Source organism: Pomacea canaliculata, linkage group LG8 (genome assembly GCF_003073045.1).
Source record: "Pomacea canaliculata isolate SZHN2017 linkage group LG8, ASM307304v1, whole genome shotgun sequence".
In the NCBI taxonomy this organism is placed as follows: domain Eukaryota; kingdom Metazoa; phylum Mollusca; class Gastropoda; order Architaenioglossa; family Ampullariidae; genus Pomacea; species Pomacea canaliculata.
In genome coordinates this window covers 5,257,143-5,281,661 of record NC_037597.1, presented here as the reverse complement: position 1 = coordinate 5,281,661, position 24,519 = coordinate 5,257,143, and the positions used below count along the sequence as shown (strand labels likewise).

The 24,519-nt window shown below is 42.3% G+C and overlaps 2 protein-coding genes across 2 annotated transcripts in view; one reads left to right on the top strand and one right to left on the bottom strand.

Moving 5' to 3' along the window:
• LOC112569819 (spectrin alpha chain, non-erythrocytic 1-like) overlaps positions 1-24,519 on the bottom strand; it is a 93,550-nt gene that overhangs the window by 42,133 nt on the left and 26,898 nt on the right. Inside the window, 19 exon segments of the mRNA XM_025247810.1 lie at positions 153-212; positions 479-609; positions 2,653-2,718; positions 2,960-3,046; positions 5,585-5,682; positions 7,166-7,267; positions 7,270-7,402; positions 14,495-14,707; positions 15,483-15,596; positions 18,921-19,016; positions 19,148-19,348; positions 19,685-19,862; positions 19,999-20,195; positions 20,454-20,592; positions 21,017-21,099; positions 21,552-21,683; positions 22,044-22,086; positions 22,313-22,495; positions 22,979-23,166. Coding sequence (XP_025103595.1) covers positions 153-212; positions 479-609; positions 2,653-2,718; positions 2,960-3,046; positions 5,585-5,682; positions 7,166-7,267; positions 7,270-7,402; positions 14,495-14,707; positions 15,483-15,596; positions 18,921-19,016; positions 19,148-19,348; positions 19,685-19,862; positions 19,999-20,195; positions 20,454-20,592; positions 21,017-21,099; positions 21,552-21,683; positions 22,044-22,086; positions 22,313-22,495; positions 22,979-23,166 — 2,444 coding nt within the window.
• LOC112569817 (D(1A) dopamine receptor-like) lies at positions 9,070-12,968 on the top strand. Its single transcript, XM_025247809.1, has 2 exons — positions 9,070-11,617; positions 12,224-12,968. The coding sequence occupies exons 1-2, from the start codon at positions 11,613-11,615 to the stop codon at positions 12,825-12,827; spliced, it is 609 nt and encodes a 202-aa protein (XP_025103594.1). The 5' UTR covers positions 9,070-11,612; the 3' UTR covers positions 12,828-12,968.

Below are 24,519 nucleotides of genomic sequence, written 5' to 3'. Positions count from 1 at the left end.
TATGCAAAATAAAAAATAAATGTATACACCTTGACAAAGTACTGGTACATCTGCAAGTAAAATCATATAAAAAATAAAGTATATGCCCAGATATAATACAAAATGAAATAAAAATGGTTACATAAATTTCTACAATATTGAAAATTATTTACCTTGAAGCTCCTTTTAGACTCATTTCTTTTTCCAATTTCAGTTTGTTTAAACTGTCCCATCTGAAACAAACATACTTAAATATTAATATCTACTATATAATATATACTAAAAGAAATAATACTGACAAAACAGAGAACCAATGTATAATATAGATCATTGACAAAATAGTGAACCAATGTACCAACGCTGAAAGATGTTGATTCATAGTAAGCAATGAGTCTTAATAAGAAATTAAGATATTTGAATAATTGACAGGTAAAAGCTTAACCAGTGTTAACACAATTCTTTTCCCTTTAACTGTCTCAATCAACAAAAATCAATACACCTGTCATTAATCTCTTTTCGACGACGGCGAACAGTATCTTGTTCGCTGCTACCACTCTTCATGATATCATCTGCCAGGGCATTGATGTTATCCAGTCTGCTCTTATTTGCTGCCAAACTTGTCAGCAGGTTCTACAGGTACCAAAAACATTTACTTTATTAAATTTGCAGCTAAGCAACCGATAGAAAGAACTCTTGCTTTGAACCATAACACACTAGTATCAATGCAGATGATTATGCTACACTATATTACAAAACATTTCAAATGAAAATGCAATTATGCATTTTCAATCCAATACGTTTGTCTGCTAGTAAGACTGTGTACCATCATCAAGATCAACATTTTATGGGCAAAAAACTTGACTAAGAAAAAAAGAACCTTCACTGTTGCCACCTTAACATTTAGTAATGCTCTTGTAATGCTTTCAGTTTCCTATGCACAGTAGTCTGTCCAGTGTAATGCTCAGACCATTACTGACTACATTGGAAACATTATAAATATAACTAATACTACAGCAAAAGCCTCCAGACACCATAAAATTTACTCATCAGACAAATGGGTTTGTCATCTCATGCTATAAAATACTCAGAACTGTCATGTAGTAGTCACTTTTTTTTTCGTTAATTTTTATTTTTGGTATGCGCTTTGAGCCTGCCTATAATTGGTGGGAAGAAAGCGCTATGCAAATTCAACATATTATTATTACTTCAATATAATGTCCAGAGCATTATTGGCTGCATTAGGAACATTATAGCATCGAACATTACTCAAGTCAGACACACATGGTTTTTTTTTTCTTATGCTATAAAATACTATAATGACCTGGTAGAAACTTCTGTTGTTTCATTTTCCTCTCTCAGGATTTATCACAGTTTACAAAATCATAAACAGCTGCTATGAAAACTGAAGCAACTGCACACCTGCAGCACACTGCACACACCCTATATCACCCAATGGATATTGAAAGCACTGAACAACCAATCATATTTCTGCCGCAATATGTAGCTGTCGCATAATATAATACTAAGCTATAAATGGATTTGAAAGGTTGGTTCAGAAATACCTCTTCACAGCAACGTGAATAGTAAAATGTTCTATCAAACAAGGCAGACACAGTAGCAATGTAGCTGCATCTAAAGTCAGAATGAATGATGAATGGAATGCAAAAGATTGGGGTAGAGCAGGGGACGCAAGGCCTGAGAAGAATAGGTGATGGCTACAGAGCAATGCTGTAGCTATGAGTGAGCAGACTAATCATGCAAAGGAGGAAAACTATGCTTCTGCAGCAATGCTCTCACTCTCTCACAGTCACACACACACACGCTCACCAAACCAAAGTAAGTTAATTTCTTTAAGACAATTACAGCTGCAAGAAATTTATAATGCAAATCTGATCCTTTTACACAAGTAAAGTCTCAAAGGTTTATTTCTTCAGCATGATTCACTATTCAGACAAATATAGGCAATGTTTATTTGAGTTAAGAAAAAATATTACAATCATTCAAAGACGTCTCAGTTTTATTGATAATGCTTTGTTCATAAAAATAAAAATAACTTACAAAGTAAAGAAATTATTTAGAGCATATAATCAATCACATACACCTCAATCGTAAGTAGGCTACTTGCATATACTACCACCCATATGTAAGAAATTGAAAATATAAACATACCAGCTTTGCCTGCACACACACACACATGCACACACGCACAAAAGGTGGAAAGAGTGAGATGATCTTGAGAAGATGAAAACACTCTCGAGGAGGTTTCATGGGAGTAGATTTATTAATGCTTTTCCCAAAAAAACTAGTTTATTTGTAATACTTCTATAATCAAAATACTATCTAGTTTTCCTGCTACACATTTCCCATGTGTCATGCACACTCGAAGGGGGAAAAGGTGATCCAAAATACAATATTAAAAATATCAAACATACCCACAAACTTTTAAGGCAGTTTAACAAAAATTGAAATAAAAGTTGGCAAAGTTTACATTTATATATTTTTATTATCATTCTATCATGTCTTATTATGTCAAATATGCAGCGATGGCCTTAGGTGTACTGGATAAGTTTATGACATGCACATTAGATTCTATCCCCCATCTTTTCCTTTTTGTTCACACACACACACACATGTATGCAGATTTGTTTAAAACAAACTCAAAGACACAAATACCTCAAACTTCTTTCGGACTGCCTCCATGTTGTCAGCAAGGCTTTCTTTGCTTTTGAGCACAATTTCCTAGAAGAAGACCCAAAATATTTTTTATGACTGACAACACACAAATATGCAAAGAAACACAGAGATAACAGCATGTGGCTACAGTAAACATTGATTCCTGCCTAGCAGTAATATCTATAATACGACCTCAGTTTCAGAGACTATTAAAGAACAGATTGCATAGATTGTGAGAAAGCATTTGAGGAATCAAATATAAATGTTTATTCCAGAACAGAAAGACCATTTTCTTGTCTGCAAGTACCTTTTCCTGCATCCAGACTTCAAATTCATCACACTCACGGTAGAAGTGAAACAGTTTGGCAGCATCTCCAAGCCTTTCTTTGCGGGCCTGCCATAAGACAAAACTAAACTGAATGAATTTGAAACAATAAAGACATGGTGCAACTGTAATAAAGACATGTTGTGACTCTAATAAAGATGTGCAATGAAGTGAACGTGTATGACAGGCATGCACACACACATACACACCTCTCAATGTAGCACGTACAGGCTCACACAAAATGCAAAAAACACACACATACATACGCACTAAGAGTGAGGGAAGAGTGGACAGAGGTAGCTTTCTGTTTCTGTGCTTAATTTCCTGTTCTAAAACATCTGATTATTGATAATAATATTTAGTCATAGAGGCTCTACAAATGGATGTGGGCTTAAGGAACTATAAAAACATATGCTCCCACAAAACTGCCGAAGTACACCATTCAGAAGGCTTCAAGGGCATCTTACAAAGCCATGGTCATTCACATCATAAGTGTCTCATTCTCTCCCTCCAACATACACATCTCTACCAGTGTGAATTCCTTTAACCGCTGGGTTTATAGTATCTGCTTTTTCCGCATCACACTCCAACCAAATAAACATGGACCACTCCACCTTCAAGCAATGGCTTAAAATGTCTCCCAAACAGCCGTCATTTGTGCAATTTGTTTATATGTTCCAATCAATAATGCAAACTGTTCTCCAAAACACATTGCCACAACTCCCATGGAAGTAAGTAATTTACTTAGATGCTGCAGATGTTTACGCTTATATCAGAAAGCCTGTCTTTTAGCAGCGACCAATCATTTTGGTCCAAACACTGGAAGAGCTGTGAGAATTGTTGATTCCCTTGAGTGCAATTTCACGTTCGTGCGTGGGTGCTCACACTGATTGCACATGTGCAGTAGGGGGCGGGACTGAAGGAGGGAGACAGTGCAAGTCGGTTAGATTAGACAAGTAAATATGAGAGGGAGTAAATATCTCGGTGAAAATCATTACTAACCCCTTCCCTCCATTTCCCCGTCACGCGATTCTGAAGCAGGGGTGTGGGTGGGAAGAGGCTCGGCCCCAGCCGAGATGGCCGCTGCTAGCCGCGGCAAGTGGGCGCCAACCCATCCATTAACGGCCACCCGCGCCGCGCTGCTAACGACCGTGCATCGTGGTGCGCCGGCCAGTGTCCCTCACCACGGGCCCCGTCTCTCCCACACACACCAACTATTAGGCATGGGAGATGTTTTCCGACCGTCCACTCGCAATCAATTTGCAAAGCGAGCGCATGAACTAGACTCCTTTCCACCACCCACTTCCGAGGCGACATTAATCAGGCGGCGCGGTGGACGGTCGTCGACAGTAGGTATCAATAACACAAATCGTCTGGTTGCCGCAGTGGTGGAGGAACCAGGAGGGGGATGTTAAGTCTTGCTTGGTCGTTCACTGTCAGCAGAGAACTCCTCCAACTATCCCCCAAAAGCCGAGCATCCACTCCTGTTGTAGTCAAAGACTGAGCTGCGCTCAGCAGCGCTAATGTGTGACAGTGCACATTACCAATACAAAACAAAAGATCAACAGAATTAATTCTCAGAAGCAGTGTAAATATTAATGAAGAAGTGGATCGTTGCTTGAAGTCAAATGCGTGCGGTTTTGTTTATTTATTTATTTCCTTCTTGTCAGCTTTCAGTAAATCTCAACCGACCGTAACCGCTGGGTGTCTTTTGAGCGATTTGTTTAACTGTCAGAAGTATACCTCTGAAGCGATACCAATAACGATGTATTAATGGAAGGTATGAATGTCTGGTTCCACAGCTTACTCTGGGAGTGCTGACTGAGACTGGCTGTCGAAATGATTGAAAATTATACGATTATGGTTGCTGGTGCTACAAAGCAGCCGCCCGTAAATTAATTGTTCTGGCACCTCATGCAGAACCTGAGCACGCCCTTCACGCGCCTTGAAGACTATCGTATAACTGCCATGCGGGTGACCACCCTCCCTTCACTTGCCTCCCACCATGTCTAGGTGGCAGTGTTCGAGTTCAGGTGAGTGTGTGCGTGTCAGCCTGCAACCACGGACAGCCCAACGCCTGACCAAGGTCTGTTTGCGGCAAAAAGCTGCAGTTGATAACAAATATGGATTAGGAGGCAGCGACGCCTGCCCATGAGCAGTCAAGAAACAAGGAAGAAGTCTCCACAATAACAGAGTTTAAACACTCGCAATCACCATACTAAGTTTTGCACACGGACCTTGCCTCCATATAATACGAAGTACGCATTTTGTCGCACGAAGCATGTCTATCTGCATGTATATGTGCATGCATGCGAGCGCGCGTGTGAATGCTTGTATCTCTACCTAGTGAACCCGTGTGCTCGTCTGTTGTTAGATAATGTATGTACAGCCGCTATCAGGTTCATGGCAAAGGAAACGGCTGTATACTATATATTTTTCCATACATCAGATGAACTGTCCATACATCAGATGAACTGTCCATACATCAGATGAACTGTACATACATCAGATGAAGTGTCCATACATCAGATGAACTGTACATACATCAGATGAGCAGAGAGGTGTAAGGATACAGTGGAATCACCTGGAACTGGACACACCACTCACCTGTGACAGCTTGGCCAGCTTGGCATACTGTGTGGTCAGGCTGCGCTGTCGTGTCTCCACATTCTCCTTGTCGAAGTGAAGGTTGGTCTTAGAGCGTGCTGCACACAGAGGGTGGACTGATAATGATCTCTAGCATGATTGTGATAGTTCCCCGCCAAAAGAAAACAACAACAACAATAACAAAAAAAAAAAAAAACAAAACCTCATAATTTACACGTTATTGTCCTTTTACCCAAAGGCTCTGATCATGGGGAAACAAGAAAATCAACAGACTTTCTGTGCAAATATTGCACAGCAAAAAGGATTCTTACAAAATAAGATTCCTGTAAACTGAACAGCATATCTGATCAATAACAAAGCTCTGATGACTAACACGAAGCTTATAATCACAAGTTTTCTATAAATAACATTTTACCTACCGGTGTTGACAACAGTAACGGAGAAAGGCAAAACCGTTGCACCAATGCATTTTTTTTTTTAACTTCTCAGGTTAATCTGGGTAATTTTTTAAAAATCACATCCGTTTCCTCCGAAGACCTTAAACAGACCCAAATCTTTCCCCGTCATGCAACATTTCTCTACCAACGCACGCACATGCTCACAGCCTTTAGGACCAAGCTCCCTTGAGAGCCTGCAGGGAGACTGCTCCAGTTTCGAAAGAAAACATTCTGTTTGTCATAAGTTAAAAGAAAAAAAAAGCGAAACCGCTTCAAAATTACTTTCATGTCTCCGTCTGATGAAGCATAACACCAGCAGCTCTACAGCACTACTTAACGATCTATCGCCCTGCCCCGGCCTGCCTGATGGCCACTCACCCATGCCCCCGAGGACAAAGACTACTGCTAATGGTGGAAATGAGTAATCTTCAGTCCCTTCTCAGCAACAATAGTCTGAAGCAACGCATCATGTGCTACCTATTTGCAATACTCACAAGATAGTTTTGTCTCAAAGCCGAGAATCAGTCCTACTTAGTTCAAAACAAGAAGAAATACTCGACGAAGCCTCCATCGCATTCATTACAGGCAGTAAAGGTAGTGACAGATGACTTTCGTGGTATTAGCTGACAGATGAAACATACTCCTATAGTCAGGGAGTATGGCAATCGAACATTTTTTTCAAGATAGTCCAGCCTATCAACATGTATAATCGGAGACAGAAAACCTTCATCCTGTCAGAAAGCAGAAAAGCTCTTTAGCTTCCTGAAGTAATAATAAAGAGGATGTATATAGAGCTTCTCCCCCACCCCTTATCACCATAAAACGCAGGCTCAAAGAGCTGTAAAAAAATAAATAAAAGACAGCTAGTCTCAAAAGCAAGTTGGTTCGATCCCGGTTATTGAAGCTACTACTCATATTGAAAATAGTATGAATGCCATCAGCATATATTTAATCTACACTGAAAAATTATGTTTTAATTTCGATTTTGTCCACCCCGCTAATATTTTGAATGGCATTTTCTTTTTAAGTCACACATACAATATTCGTTAATCTGATATCCGTGTTATAACTGCCTTCTCGGAGTGGAACAAGTTGAAAAAAAAAGAAGAAAAGGTGTCAACCGTAGTGAAAACCCTCTTCCTACCTGAAGGCGCTCTCCGGAGACTGGGAACTCGTTCTTTCTTCTTGCGCACCACCTCCTTCTTCATCACTGTCTTCTTCACCTTGACCCGCTCGGGGACCTTGACGGGCGCTTAACGACCTTCTGCGCCACCTTAGGCTCCACCTCCTTGACGTAGTTGGCGGGAACGAAACCCTCCGTAGCGTCGGCCTTGCGCACGTGCCACCAATCGCCGTTGGTTCGGTCCAGCAGGATCATGACCTGAAGGAAGAAATAAATGGCCGTGCGATGTGGTTCTTGTTCTTACAAGTACAGCGCACTCAGCTCGCCTCCACCATGGAAATGCCCTCTACAAATTCTATAATGATGACGATGATGAAGTTGATGATGATGATTAAAAAACATCATAGAGGCTTCGAACGAAACAGGAAATCTTAACATAATCAAAATTAAACATCAGTCTCCCCACTCAATCTGTTAATGGCTTTTTAACGACAAAGCCTTTTTTTTTAAAGACGTTCGAGTCTTATGTGCTCTTGCCTTTCATTTCCTGTTGAATCTCGGGAAATCAATCAACCTAATTCAAAACTGACATAAAGACATCCCGTTCACGGATTTCGGCGCAAAGCCTAAAAGAAGAAAATTTTCCAATTATTCCAATCTCATCCTCTGTTTGTGCCACTAATTCATTTCTCTCTCGTTTCCAAAGAGTCCCCTAGCCTCCTTAAATTGCATTCCCCTAAACTGCAAATTAGTGTTTTGTGCCGAGCAGCAGCTAAGGCTATATATTACGAGCAAGCAGCCATCTTCTTTTCCTCGTCTAAATACACACGACCATAAAAAAAATGTGGGAAAAAATGTAAAACAACTATCTCAGATACTAGTCTCGCGCTTCTGTAAAGAAAATCTCCATGAGTCTTGATTGGTTGCTCAAAAACACCCGCCACAGAATACACCATTTTGTTTTCCGAGAGGTTGCCCTCTCCGGCTATCAAAATAAAGAAAATATGAGACGAGCAGACCGAGGAAGGAAGGTAGTGGTGGGGCATCGAGATCGGACTGAACACCAACGATGTGATCACGTGACCACCTTAGTCACAAATGTGTCATTGAAAGGCAAGCTTGGGCCGAGAAAACAAATGAAAGTTGAAAGTCGATATTACAATCTTTATGATCCCCTTAATAGACTACAACATGTGCGCGTGGGCGAGCGCAAAACAAACAAGTGATTTTTTTTGTTGTTTACATTCACTTTCAGCATTCCTTCTCCCACCCTCTTCCCCAGGTGCCTTCTTTTTCTCTTTCACTCACAAATCAGAGAGCATGATATTAATTACCCACTGAAGGCTAGCGAGGCATCTTACAGTAAACTGTATGATGCCTGGAACTGAACGATTTGCTAGCAGTTGTGTCATCTCAGGAGGAAGCACATCTGTTGTTTGCGGTCATGTGTTAGGGTGGGAGCTGGGGTAGAGCAACGGTTGACTAAGTGTTAAGCAGGAAGAAATAAATGTCGAAGTTAAAAACAGCGCAGTAAGAGCGACTACACACACTACTCACGAGATGAGATTTGTAACATGACCCACAGTTCTATTTTATAATTCGCCTTAATTTACATATCTACGGTCCGTAGTTTCCAAAAGGACAAGAAAGCCCACCCCAAACCTTTATTTCCTTCACTACCCAGATCCTGCCAACAACACAGTCATTTGGATTCAGCAACACCCCGGTTATATTTAGTTGTTATCAAGGAATGAACTTTGATCCTGGCCAAAAACCAGGAAATAAATGCTGGTTATTGGATACGGTAAAGTTCAAGGAATTCTGATGGCAATGTACAGCAATTAAATGTTTCCCCGATTTTGTTTTGTTTTGTTTTGTTTTGTTTTGTTTAGCAAATATTGAAAACATGCTGGCTATCGAGTTGTAGTGACCAAGACAATGGCAGCCGCCAGCGATCTCTCATGCAGCAGGCTTACCACCCGAGTTAACCATGCAACACCCAGAAATTATTTTTCCTCGTTAACACTCTGATTGAGCTCTGTGCCCTTCAGTGGTGCCCCGAAGGCCATGTTTGGCGAGTTGAGCTCATAATTTCTAGAAGCCAATCCTCTACCCCAACCTGCATGACAGGTAGGCTGACACCGCCCACAAATAACCCGTGTTTATACAGTGACATGTTAAACAATGTTAAACCGTTACAACACCCACATCTATATCACCCAAAGCAGCAACATATACAGCGGTTATTTCTTCGTTCAGCCTACAGGCTTTATTCTGTTGCGTGTGGAAATAACCTGTGCACTCGGCGTACCTGTGTTGCGCGTGCGCATGTTTTCGCGAGCATCAAAAAACCGCTTTATTAACATTTTCCTGTCTCCCAGTCCCACCCTCGTCTGTTGATCTCGGTGAAAGGTCACTGAAGTGCCTCCCTCGCCACGACGGGAGTTCAGCTTTCTGTAAACTGCTGAACTCGTAAACAAATGAAGTGATTGTCGATTACCGAGTCCCTGTGATCTGCGATGAAGCTGCAGCACCTGAAGGCAGCGCGCGATAATCAACTGAGGCGAGGGCGACTCCGTGACCATGAATCATTGCGGCAGAGAACCCGTCTTCCTGGGAATTTACATTTCACAGTGACTGGAAGATTTGTTGTTTATTCTTTATCTCACTTTTGAACGGTTTCTTGTTGTTGGGTTGACAGTCGAGGGCAACATATACATCAACTCCGCGATGACCTGTTACGAGCCACGTCTGGTTGCCTTGGTGACGGAAGAAATAAGACTACCGAGGGGTTACCTTCTCTCTCTTTATCTATACCGGAATTGATGCCCATGAGTTTCTGATGCTTCTTACCCTCGTTTATCAAATAGCTGTGGCCGTTGTCTTGGAAGGAAAGCAGACAGTGAGACACCCAAGCATCTTTATGGGTGGAGAGTAGAACGGTCCGCACGGTTAGTTAACCCTACAGCTGCTACAGACAGCTTCTGGTCAACACTCGGCACACGGGAGGCATCTGAAGCCAATTTCCTTATGGTTCAATTAAGTAATTTGTGGATTCAACACCATCGACTGGCTATGACTGGCTTTCACGTGCATGCGTACTATTGCACAGTCTTGCGCGCGCGCGGCTTCCTCCTCATACCTCATCCAGCATTGCCAGTGATGTATTGGTGCTGCTTACGGCGAGAGGGAGGAAAGAGTTCGGCTCCAGGCTGAGCATGCGCACAGACCGCCAAGGCTGACGGTATAACAGTGGCAGTGTGCGCGTGCACGCTGTAGATGAACTGACATCGACAGATGGCGACACTGTCTGCCCTCGGGGAACTTACTGTGCAGTACTACTGAGGGCGGAAGACTCTCCACTTCAAAGAATGGGCAGGTTCTGTGTTTGTACTGACGAGGTGACCTGTTGCGACATCTGTATGATGTGTGATTGACCTTTTAAAAATAAGAGCACGTTTTAAAATTCTCTCCAATTGTATCCCTTGGTAATGTTGGGAAAGGTGAACTTTATGAAACTTTCTGATAGCTGTATTATTTTGAGAACTCGACAAACAACAAAATTCTCTTACAAACATCGGGCGTTTGTTGTTATCATCGTCGTGATGCTCTTCTGGTGTCTGTGTCTCAGTGTCGATCATACAGCACAGACCACGAGCGGGTGGGTGAACGAGAGTGATTTACTATTCTATGATTGGTGCTGGCTCAGTGGAGGTCAACGTTGCTGAACGCGTACTCAAGATCGTATAAATGGCCATCGGTGCGAAATAGCAGATTTGTTCTAGAAGGATTATTTCGTGACCCTTCATCTGCATTGCCTTTTTTCCTCGTGTTCACAGTGTGGGAAACGAACACGGAAGATGTTGAAAAATTTTGAATGTTTGCACAATCACAGAAGGCAACCCGACACGGTAAAGAAAACAAAGGAATGTCCGGTGACTACTCCACCTTGACTCCCATCCCCACCCCCACAAACAGAAAGTAACACCGACAGATTTCCTTGTTGCTTGACATCAGTTTGGCTAGAACCCAAAAAGAACAAAATGCAACGACCAGCGGCACAGTCCCGCAAACCAGAGCACGTGACGGTCAGAACATAACTGTCCTGCTTCAGCTGCCTGCCTCCCATCGCATCACAGCGCCTAATGAAAGCATCTACCGGCAAAGCTAAAACTGTGGCAGTCATCTGTATCAGTTTCTAGTGCGAACACTAACAGCTGGTGCTTGGCCAACCGGCAAGGATCGAAGTCGTCACATCGTCGCGCCACCTGGTGACGTCACGCCTCTGCATGTCGATTCGTCTCTTCTCCACCTTGAGGGCGGTCACCAGTGGTGGTAAGTGAGAGCTCCATCGACATCGGGAACAGAAGGATCGAGTGTTGACGAGGACCTTTCATCATGGCTTCATAGTGTGACCAACCCGTCTTCAGCAGCCTTGGTCCAGCGGAGGGCACTCACTCGGTGCCCAATGAGGTTATCGCACAGTTTGTTTCCTTTATGGGTTATGCTCTCGTTTGCTTTTCTGTCTTTTGTTTTTATGACGACGATTTTATTTTCTGCACGCATGCATACACAGCGATAGTCTTGACAGCGTGTATTAATTCTCCTTTGACGACAGATCATGTTACCTGGCAAAGACAGGTGCCGATAAGTTTAGTATTGTCCGAGAGTCGTCCTACATACAGTACAGCATACTACACTAGGAGGAATGGAACGGGTGCTAGTGAACGAGCAATATGTGTGTGCATGCATGCGTGACAGAGAATTGGATGTAAATCTCAAAGTGCGTGCACAAATATCTAAAAGAAAGTGCACGTGAGTTCTTATGAAATAGATTATGTTATATATAGATAGTATATATTCTATTCTTACTCCTATCAGACAACCGAAGAATCTCAATTTTCCTAGACAGTGAAAAAAATAATGAATGAAATGAAATTATTAAAAAAATGCCTCGAATCTTGAGCTAAGTGGGGAGGCGAGACAAAAATACACGTAGACGGATGATTGACTGGTAGTCGTTCTAACGGACATAGCCAGCTGCCGTTCTACCACTGTTGCCGACTTTGTTCTCTGCAGCACTGTCACCAACATGTCCATGGGGCACGTTCAAGAGAACGCAAGCCAGGTAACTGCTACCGGGTACAACGTCACTTCCGCTGGGCGCACTGCTGCCGAGATCGCCGTGACTGGCCTCTTCCTGGTCCTGCTCATCCTCGTGGCTCTCCTAGGCAACGCGGTGGTCATCCTGGCCGTCTTCATGTACCACAGGCTGAAAAACGAGGTGTCCAACCTCTTCCTCGTCAACCTCAGCGTCACTGACCTCAGCAGCGCTAGCATCGTCATGACAACGTCCTTGGCCGCCACAGCCGCCGATATGCAGCCGCTGAAAAGTGGCTGGTGTTCGCTGGTGTGCGGGGTCAACTACTGCCTTATCATCGTCTCCATGCTGACGCTGTGCTTCATCAGCCTCGACCGATACGTGGCCATCGTGCATTCGCTGTACTACCACGTTTACGTCACGCGCCGGCGCGTGCTGGCCTTCATCGCCTACGCCTGGCTTCAGGGATTTGCCTTCGGCCTGGCGCCTATCTGTGCGACTGGGTCGAGTACGACTACTGGGAGGCCGTGTGCGCCATCCAATGGTACAAGGAACAGCCGAACGCCATCATTTATGTCGTAGTCGCATTTATCATCTGCTTTTTCGTGCCCGGCATTGTGCTGGTGCTGGCCTACAGCCAGGTGCTGCGTGCGGCCAACAAGATCCGACCCTCAGGCAAGACCCCACGTGCAGATACGAACCCTCGGCGAAGCCAGTCCTCCTGTTCTGGAGGAGCAGAACTATTTGCCGCAGCGGAAGGCGAAGTACAACGAAAGTTCCAAGGCCGTGCGGAGTCTCCTGATTGTTGTGATGGCTTACTTCATCTGTATGACACCCTTTAGCGTCACCAAGCTGTACAAAGTCAGCATCCGTGACCCTCAGCCACTGCCCGGGTGGATCAACCTGGTCGCCACCTTCTTCCAATACGCCAGCAGCGTCGTCAACCCGCTCATCTACGGCATCTGCCGGCGCGACTTTCAAAAGGCTTTCTTGTACCTGGTTTGGCGCATGGCCAGGAACAGAAACACGGCAACCACCTCTGTCGTCACCTCCACGTCACACAGCTGATGCCGTCACGACACTCATGTGACGCCAACTGACTCCGCGACGACTGACGCGCTGACGATGAGTAATCTAAGATCATACAGTTCAAACCTTCACGCCTCTTACGTCATATAGCAGAGACATCACGACTTTCATACGTCATTCAGATGACATAAGTCATACGTCATTCAGATGACATAAGTCATACGTCATTCAGATGATATACGTCATACAGCAGAGACATCACGACTTTCATACGTCATTCAGATGTCATGTCATACGTCATACAACTCGCTCGCCGCTGACGTTTGTTTGCTGCTTCTGATGCGTCATACTGAATAAAGAGATTGGCGCGTTCTGTGAGCGCCTCCGACACGAACAATCTGAACTAAAACACATCTTTGGTCTCTGAACTCTGCGGTGAACTCTCTGTGTGTTGTGCCACGTGCAAATACATTCGTGCTCGCTCAAGTACGCTCGTGCCTGCGTGACGCTGTGTCGGCTGAGCGTGCACGAGCATGTTACCTATGGTTCATCTCCCGTCCATCTTCTGTTGCTTTCTCACTGTTATAATTGCTGGGTGAGTAAATATGAAACTGCTGATTTGTTAGCCAGGACCAGGAAGAAACTTCCAGCTCGCGTAACGCGATGAAGAAACGCTGCGGAAGTTCTGTCGTGTCCACATGCGGTAAGAAACGATCCGTGAAGTATAAACTTGGGATGGGTTGAGTAGGCGTCCACGTCACTTTTTCACTCTTATAACTGCCTGCTCGTCCCATTGTCGTCTGCAGCGTATTCTCCCAGTTAGAACCAGTGCACCCTGATTATGGGCAGACCCTTGGGGCCGCCATTTGAGCTGCTCATATCCGGAGTGTGTTTTTATTTAGAAGCTTGGATGTGTACCATGCTTGCGAAGGAAGTCTGTTTGTAGCTACGTCCTTATCATTTATCAGATGACTGCACTTTATACACAGAAGAAATATTTTAAGTTGGAGACACTCAGCTTGAATCGATATTTTTAACCTATGGGTGTTTGGGATTTAGGATGTTTTCTTATCATGCAGCTGGTTCATGTAACAACATTCACACCTGTCTTTTTTTAAATATTGGTCATTTATGATAAAAGTATTCCAAAAACATTCCAACTAGTAACAAAGGTTTTTAAAAAAAGCAAGCTGTTGTACAATAAGAAACATTGATCTCACCTCCCCTTTGTCCACCTTCATTCCCTGCCCCTTGTAAGCGTACTGGGCCTTGACCTGCGGGATTTGTCTTGATTCCACGACATCTTGAAGGATTTCTCTTTCCACCACTTCTTCCACCTCCACCTCCCGCGGCACCTCCACCACCTCCTCCACATACTCTTCTTCCTTCTCCTCCTCACCGTTCTCCATCGGCCGGAATTTGTCAGGTGAAATCTGAAAGAAACATTGATGCTGCCATTTATTTTCCTACAAAGCACCATCAGTCATAAGCAGCTTGTTACATTTTTAACAAAAACATTCTGTTCTGTTCTTTTATATTTATCTACATTATTTGTAGTTCAAAACGAGAGCCGTCTAAGACCTTGTATCTATGAAACCCGCCTACCACCTCCCTCGCTAATGAGCTCGCGGAACATTCTCGCTCAACATTCACACACACAATTAAATAGTCTATCTCCTGTTATATTACCGTAAATCCTTTCTCCGGACAATGTTCGTCTTGTAACAACCCTCAAGTACCCGGTCTCAGAACAACCCCCTCATTCACACACAGCTAACAGCCACCAATTATTGCCCGGCTACACCCCTCCATCCTGGCCGCTCCATCACTCTCGGTCTTGGTTCCCACAGACCACACAGGAATCACTTATCACCCCTGCCCTCTGCCGGCCCCGTAGTTCTCCAAGAGATGCGAAGTGTGATTATTCCTGTCTCTTTTGGTACCGTCCAACTGGGGAGTAACCCTAAGGTTCTACACAGTGTGCTCGCGGGGATTCAAAAGTGTGAGCAAACGAAAATTCGCGAGACAATGAACGTGAGTGCACTTTTAACATATTTTTTCAATAACTCAAAACTTAAAGAAATACTAGTGTGAACACAAACATTATGTCTGCGTGTTCGTTCTGGCTGTCAGCCGATGTCGGCTTAAGATAGGAATAAAATAAACACGATGGTCTCCCCATGGAGCACGTGACTCGCGAGCCCTTACGTTGTGTTCACTGGCGGCTTTGGTCATCAGCATGGCCAGTTCGTCCAGTCTCTTGATCTCGGTGTTGAAAGCGCGGATGTCGATGTCCAGGCGGTTGTGGCGGGACAAGAGTGCCTGCAACATTTGACACCAACTCGTCATAGAAACTTAACTTGAGTCTACTAATGTATTCTGAAAACTAAAATATCGGTTATATCAAACTCTTTGATTATATTTAGTGTTGGCACTGTTTCTCTGAATGCCCATCTGCTTAAAATAAATAAAATAAAATATCTCTATATTACAATTCTTTATATCATGTCGAGCTTTCACTGTTTTCATTCGTTGTGAAACTTCTACTGGTCGTATTATTATTATTAGCGCTCAGACCATAACCCTAATGTTGTGACAGTGCAATTTACAAATGTGCAACAGCAACAACGACGACGACGAGAAGCTCTAATTCGGGTGGATTGTTCGACTGTTCACATGCAGAGTGTAGAGTACTAGCTGCATTGCCATTGGCTACACATACCGGTGAAAACTAGCATATAGGGTGGGGAACAGTTCAACAAGATTTATTCATACCCTCTCTTGAACCACTCTCACAAACCCCCATTTCCTTCACACGCGCGCGTGCAAAGTGGTTGAGATTCAATAACTGCAAGTCATGTAGCTCTAGGCACGCATATACAGTTGAAGTAGACAGTGTGTGGGGAAGGAAGTGTCAGAAAGACCTACAGATGAACTTGCTAGCAGGAAATATGAGAGGTGGAGCACACACGAGACAGCCAGGACAACACGAGAGAAAAATATCACATGGCAGGTGTTTGCCCTCTCCCTGCCAGTTCCAATCAACTCGCTTTCCGCCTGGTCTGACGATGACCTAACGTCCCTGATCACATGACATGAGGGGCTGGCGAGACTGACTGCTGTCTGTATGGCTGGCTGCACTATCCTGATAAACAACTGTCACTTCAATCCCCATCACCAAACCCAATCAACTTCTAGTCTGGTTTCACTGTTGATGTCCTCTTTAACCGCATCACCACTGAACCTCATACAAGGCAAACGATGCGCGACGAGAAGCAAAGTTTTATTACAATAGTTCGAAAACAGACATCAGGACATTTTTTTTTCAATCTAATCAAGGAAATGGATGCAAAGTGCCTCGCTGTTAAAAAGCGAAGAAAACAAGATCCGCCAGATGTAATGGCAATAGTGCACGAAAAACCATGTTTTTAATTCGATGTGTATGTTTAAGCTTGTTTCAAATAATTGACCTGACAATGCACGTGCCACACCCCTGCTTGCCGTAGATGGAATCGTCCTTCTACATCAAATCTAGTGATCTTCGTATCATCTTCGTCGTCAACTCTGTCATCGATCATTTTCACCTACTAAATACTCAGCTGCAGTGTCACAAGTTCTCTCCTAGCAACCGTTTAACCGCCGCATTCTTTGCTATCCACAACAGCCGTGTGTGGTGTGAACACATGACAAGAATTACCAAGTGACCGTCCACAGTAAGCACACAAATAAAACCAACTGCTTGTAACGGGTTGCTGGTTGTTTTCAAGTGGACTGTCGCCATCTGGTTGCTGGTAAGCATCTTTCACCCGGCTTTATTATCGATTTATTTATTAATCGTTTTCTACATCTGTCACTGCGCATGTTCATGTAGGTCTTATTCCTTTTTTATGAAAGACTGGAGATGGTGAGAGGTGTTATGGTCATCGTTGTTGTATATTAGTAAAGATGACATCGACGAAGATATAAGCTGCAATGTTCGTAGAAAGAATGGAAGGAAAGAAAGGTTGGCGCGTGAGAACAATAGCGCAAAAGAACTAATAAGTGTCCGGTTCTTGCCTGTAACACCTGGCAGTCAGATAAATCATTATGTAATCCTTGCAGAAACAAAGACAGACCATTTTCTGTCACCATTCAGTCTCTTAACTGAATGCCACAGAGCTATCAGTTTCACCACGCTTCCCACGGCTTCCGGCCGATCAACTGTCGCTCTCGCCAGAAAAAAAAACCCACCTCGCTGCTTCACATTTCAACCTGTCAGCCATTCAGAAGACTAATTTTCTTCCTCAAAGTACCACAAATAGCGACTGGGTGATAACGACTCTCCCTGTTCCACGTGTTAGAACTATTACTGGCTTAATAGGGCCTCTAGTGGCAGGGAAACTAGAGGAAAATGTCGACAGCCTTCTAAAACCGTTTAGTCTACAACTGTTAAGTGGCGCTCTACCTGTGTGGACATATTTTCTGTTATTTTCCACAACACCAAAAATAACCCTCGTATAATCATCTAGCATGTGAGGCTCCAGCAAATCATTGACATCGACGATGATATTTTATTCTCTCGCCCCCGTTTGGTCCTTCCTGTCTGTGCATGTTATTTACTTGGCATGGTCAGTTGGCGCTCACAAAGTTTCAGGTTTTACACGAAGAAGAAGATCAAACGACTGAGGTGATGAACAGCCTGCTTCGATGTTCTAATCACGTGCTGATGTCTTCTTATTCTGTTGATGAGTGACTGAAATAGCCAAGGTGCCCATAATGCCTGCATGCACACGGAAGACCGTGCACTGATACTCTCGATCTCGATCTTAATTAACCGAGGGTATTTTCTCCCCCGTCGCACGACTGCACGATTCTTTAACATACTCTCTCAGTAGCAAGCACATCTCACAAAAACTCTCCAAACAAACCTTCACTTTTGTAAGTTCCAGGATATATATATATAGCTGCCGAGTTAATGATTGTTTCCCGCCATGTTTCTGCCTAGTTATTGTCTAGTTTCTGCCTAGTTTAATTTTAAATGAGTGCCATCAGGCCAGCCGCCTGCAGGTATGGAGGTTATTAATGAGTACCGGGAATTCACTTCAAAGGTCTTCATAGCACCTGCATTGACAGCTCAGCTTGTTGAGATGTATGACAAATACATTTTGTTTCTGGTGTTGCTTGCGCATCGCAGGTAAGTTAATATTTGATCAGCAGCCCTAAGTACACAGAAGCACGCACATTGACAGTTGTTTAATATAGAAAAATGGGAACATCAAGACCTAATATCAGTTGTGTGAAGAATGCAAGTGTACCCATGAATGCCCATGCCACTATTAGTCGATGAGATATTAAATTGTTGTTACTTCAGAACCCCGCAGAAAGTTAAAGCGACGATTTCAAATGCTCAAGAAGTTCACGGGCTACATTGTACATTATTCTATTACTAAAATTATTATAGATTCTTACCTTCGGCAATGAATAAAATTACTGGACAGCATTTTCAGGGAAGTTCTAGCAGCCTAAGCCTTCTTTTACAACCACCTTTAATTCTTCGGTGAAGGTCAGTATTTACACACATCGGTGACTTCAAACTCCTCTGAAGATCTTAGGGGAGACAAGAGAAAGAAGGAAGCAGTCAGGAAGAAGAGTTGTCGCACCACTCACCTGTGCACCAGCCTCGTCCTTGCCAACGTCGTCACTACACACTAACGGCATCTTCTCCTTCATCCACGACTCGGCCTCGTTAGCATCCGCATAATACTGCAACAACGAACAAGTAGTCAAAACATTTTATCTTTGTTGTTAATTCAAAGTGACTTTAGCCGAACCTTGTATGAAATCGTGCTGAGAGCAGTTTTTTCCCCTAAACAACAATAGTGGGAAATCAAGACCTGCTGTGCTTCGATGGCGTCCTCGAGGCGCGTGCGGCGGATGGTGGCGCCCTCCTGAAGGTGCTTCCACTTGTCCATCAGGTTCCGGATGCGCGAGCCGATCTCCTGGCGGGCCTCGTGGCCGCGGTTGACCAAGTCCTGTCCCTTGCCGCAGATCGCCTCACACCGCGGCCAGCGACCCTGCATCTCAGCCTCCAGAGCCTGAGCCAAACAGCAGACGATAAGGCTAACACTGAAGTTTTTCAAGTAGATGTGCAAGTATGGCATTCTATACATGCATATACACTGCATATTTGTTCCTGCTGACGATGGTCATGTGGGTGTAGGTCTTACTTTGAGATGGGTTTTTACCACCATAAAATTATAGAATAATTATATGATCTCAGTATCAGCTATTCTGTCACGAAGGTATCTAGGGATACATAGAAGTGTTATGAAAACTCCAGGAGAACCCGTGCTTGATTACGATTTTACTTCTTCTAGACATGTCTAAACATGCTGTTTACACATTCACAAAAGTTTGCGGAGTACACCCACTTCATGCTTCTTCAGTATGGCGAGAGCACTGCTGAGGTCTTTGCCCACAGCAGGTGAGCGAACGGCCTCGATCTTCTCTACCACCCAGCGGTCCTCCTCCTCTGTGTCCTGCAGGAACTGGTAATACTGCTGGGCCGTCTCCAGACCCTTCCGGCGTTTGTCGCTCTGCGCCTGCACTCTGTGTGACAATCGCGAAACCATTTTACATTGAAGATGCAAATGGCATACAAAAACAAAACAGTTAAATTGACAAAAACTTAATGAACACAAAGATGGCTTTTCATAGTGTTCAAAAGATGAACAAGTCTGCTCACTTGCTCAGCTCGCTGTTGAGGGCATCCAGCCGCTTGTCCAGGCTGGGCGCCTGCTGTAGTGAAGCTTGCGACCGGCGGGTCAGCTTGCGGGCACGCTGAGTAAGCGCGTGCAGCTGGGCCTCATGCAGATTGTGCTGCACCAACATGTCCTCCGAAGCCTGCAGGTGCTTGCCGTAGTCTTCACCTGCCACCTTGCCCTATGTAGACAAGAATGAATGTTGACATACTAATTACCAATTATGAAAGAAAATAACGAGGTGCTGATGTTCATTTTAAGGACAATCCCTCTCACTGCCCTCCATCACGTGGATGCATGAATATCACACTCCTTTGTCAATGACAAATAATTACATATAAAATTTTGCCACTCATGACATCCAAACTGAAATATTATTATATCAAAACCAAACGTTGGACAAATTTAGAAGTTTCCAACTAAAGTAGTGAAGGTGCACCTGAACTTCTCGCAGCTCCTCCTGGATAGACTCGATTTCACGAAACATGCCCATAAGGCTGTTGTAGCCGGCGAGTGTTGTCTTCCGTCCCTCCAGCTTGTCCAGTAGCTGCTTCCACCGCGCCATGATCTCCTCGTCTCTGGAAAACATTGTGTGAAGCAAGTGAGGACAACAGGCTCTATCTCGCCCTAGTTTTATAATACAGAAGTCAAGAAGATCAATAAGCACTTTCCTAGTTTTTAAGAAACTATTTTCTTAATTATAAGAAGTATACATTAATTAAATAGACATGATACTAGAAAAAGATATAATCCATATAATGGTTCATTATGTAGGTATTTTGTAAAACTAAACACACCATCCTAAAAACAGATCACATACCATAATCTGTCATTTGCAAATTTAATAATAACAGAAACTGGTCGATGTGCTTAGTTATCATATTGTTGTATCCCAGTGAAAATATATGCATGGGCACAACTTAGCTGTCATAATGTAGACGGTCAACAAAATATGTAGCATGTACAAACTATCAACCAATATGTGGATAATGCGCAACTTACTTTTGCTTCACTTTTTCTTTGGCACGGAAATTTCCTTGCACGAGTTCACTGGCCAGATTATTGAGTGCCCGGAATCTGTCTTTCTGCACAAACATTTCAAGATATTCTTCCTCAAATCAACTATGATTTATTCACCTGCACTTCAAAATATCACCCACAAACATGCTCTCGGCTATGTCCGAACTGGAACAGACATTTGTATTGGAATCTCTGTATTCATAATCCCTTTCTCACCTTTCCCTCTCCCTAGCACCATGCATTCAGACCACTTATTTCCTTTAGTAAATCAGTCTTTAGTGATTTTGCTTATTAAAGTAATTCATATGTCTGTGTTTACAAATAATTATCTTAAGCTGCATATGATCAAGACAAAAATGACACATGAAATTAGATGACAGTATGAAAGATGCAGATGTAAATTAGAAAATACCGCTTCTTCTGCATGCATCACAACTGTTTTAAGATGTACCCTTTAAAATTAATTTTAAAAATTGCAAGCTTAAAGAAGTTACAACTGGAGAAATGTAAGAATTACCCTGGCTAGAATCTCAGCACTGATGGCTTCGTGTTTTTTGACGGCTGCCTCAGTCTGTGCGGCATTGTTGCAAACCATGTTTTCTTCAAGTATCTGCTCCATGTCATTTAACCACGATTCCCGGATGGTTGCCTGTTAACACATTATGTTTTGTAACCGGTAATATCATAGCACATGCACAAGCTCATGTTCTCTCTCAACAAGATTTAAAGTATGATCAACACAAATTTAAACCAGTAAACTACATTCAAATGAAGATTATCACAAGCATCAAAACATGTTTATTACAGTTTTAGGATTTTAACTTTACTGCTAAAAAACTGTATCTGAAAGTGATTTGTAATTTGCTTTACTGCTGTTTGTATTTGTAAAACTGAATTTCTAACCATTTAAAAAAGAGCAGAATAAATATCAACCACTCATAATTACTTTTTATTACACAGTAAACCTGTAAACAAAATAGCAATAGTAGCATACAGCAGTCATAATTACCTTTCGGGAAAACCTTCTTGCCAGCTGTTCAAGTCTCTCTTGCCTTAAGGATTGCACAAAAAAGGTAATTCATTGGATAAAAAACTTTGAAATTCAAATCGTACTGAAATCAGGTAAGCCATATATTGACATGAAAATATGTACCATTCCGAAGATTTCTATCGCACTTAGTACATTTCTTTAAATGTATTTTCAAATTTTCAACAAGACTTCAAACTACATAACCAACACCTGGCATGGGACAAACACATCACCAAATCAGTATGTACCTGATGAGTTCATCTTTGAGTGCTACTTCTCGTCCATGCTCACATTTCTCCAGCTTCAGCCATGCTGTTTCAATGTCATGAATGAGCTTGCCTTCAGGTGGGACATACATCTTCTGACCATTTGCCTTGAGTCGAGCTTGAATATTGAAGTACTGGGCTTCTATGTTCCCTCTCTCTCGATACCTGTAGTATGAACAGTCATTTATACATTGCTAACTGCTAGAATATTAAGCATAGCAAATCTGAAAATAAAATGTCAGGATAAGGGTTATTATGATCCTTACATTTCAAACTGTACATTTTTCATTATTTGCTGCTACATATATTTTCCAGGATGTGTCCAAGAAATCTTTTAAACGTCGACACAGGCCTTGCTAGTATACCTTTTGTAAAACATGCTAAGATGATCTGTTAAGATGAATGACAGAATCACCATGCAACTTTATAAAAACATTTTAGTTTGATGAGGTCATCAACCCTGTCCCAAGAAATGCCTTCTTATATTTGTCAGTTTCGTGGACACTGACAATGCACATACAGCTTCCAAAACAATATTTTTCTCTCATTTTAGCAATCACTAACCCTGCAATCTTGCCACTAAAATTATTACGTCTAAAAGTCTCCAGATATCTCAAAACATCACAGAAGGCACACAAAAAAACATACTTTGGTGGTTTCTCAACAGTCATGTACTTCTTAAACTCTAGCAGCTCTCTTTGAATGCCTTCCAGGGAGTTTGGCAAGTTTCGGTCATTCAGTGTCATAATTGTCCTGTTGATCCACTCGAGTAGAGTAGTTGTGAGAGCCTCATAATCATCCTGCATCTTTTCTAAGTCCTTGATGATGCCCACAATCTGTCAGCAGATAGTCAACTTAATTTGAAATAGAATATAGCTTAATTTATACTGGGTTTTAAAACTAATTTGTTTTCAGCAACATGAATATGCATCAATTAACTGATGGCAGACAGGATAGGAAATAAATGAGTTCAGTCTTTCCCACAGGAATAAATTAGTCTTCTACAAGTTGTGGTTGGGAGAAGGCCCAGAATTAAAAAAAATATATATTCCTTACAGAGACACATAATAAAATAACATTTAAAAAATCTATGCTTAAAAAAATTCAAAATCATCACTGCACAGAAATCGAACCTAATGACATAAAAAACTGCATGGACACAATAACAAAAGAAATTCTCAAAACAGCAGCTGTTTGATTTGTGCAACTTTTTTCAAAACTGTATAGAATATAAAAGTGTATCATAGACTTTAAATCATTAATTAAAAAAGAATCTGTTTCAGATTATTATAAAAATCTTGTGCAAGTAACTATATATGGCCTATGGTAATACATGGCCTTCACTGTCAGGTAAAGGTACATAACTCTTTTATATCTGTTTAGATAGACAACCTCAGTTTCTTCCCTTGCAGTAATAGCTGCATACAGCACGCGTAAAATGTTTAAGTTTATACTAATAACAGTAGGAATTAATCGTTTTAAAGCAAAAGACTTTTAGTGTTGGACACAGTGAGTTGTTTTTTCAGGTTAATGTCTGAGTCAAGCACAGACATTTGCGAATGATATGAAAATACTGGAATAAATGAGATTCTCTAAAGTATGTTATGCCTTATTCTCTCTAGTTCTCTCTCAGAAACACACATATGTTGTTAGCATGTATATTCATGAATATAAATGGTCACACAAAAACATGCACATCAGCATGACAGTAATCATGGAATGAAATGTCAAGTAGATTTTCCCATCACAAAATTTGCCATGACTATCCCATCACTTATGCAATCTGACTAATAAGCACTTTGCTGCCTTAATCTTCTACTCCCTAACTATTACATGTCAAGAGAACATTTAAAGGCAAATGATGATAATTGGCTTTTATGGATCTGGAAATACCATCATGGACAGCCACTCCAGGGAGATAGATCAGAGGAAGTGGGCTAAATATAGCTAGGTTTTTCCCCATTTATAAAATAGATAAAGGATATCAAGGACTGCTTGGCTGAAGATTAGTTTTTTACATTTCAAAAGAGATTGTCTTATGTTTTCAAGCTCAGTCTGACTGCACAATAAAAATAAAAAATATGCATATTGCATATTGTATTTCTCACCAATATCAATATTTTCAAAAGAACAAATGGTCTATGATTTCCCACTTTCAACTGTCTCTCATTCACCCTCTCTCTCTCACA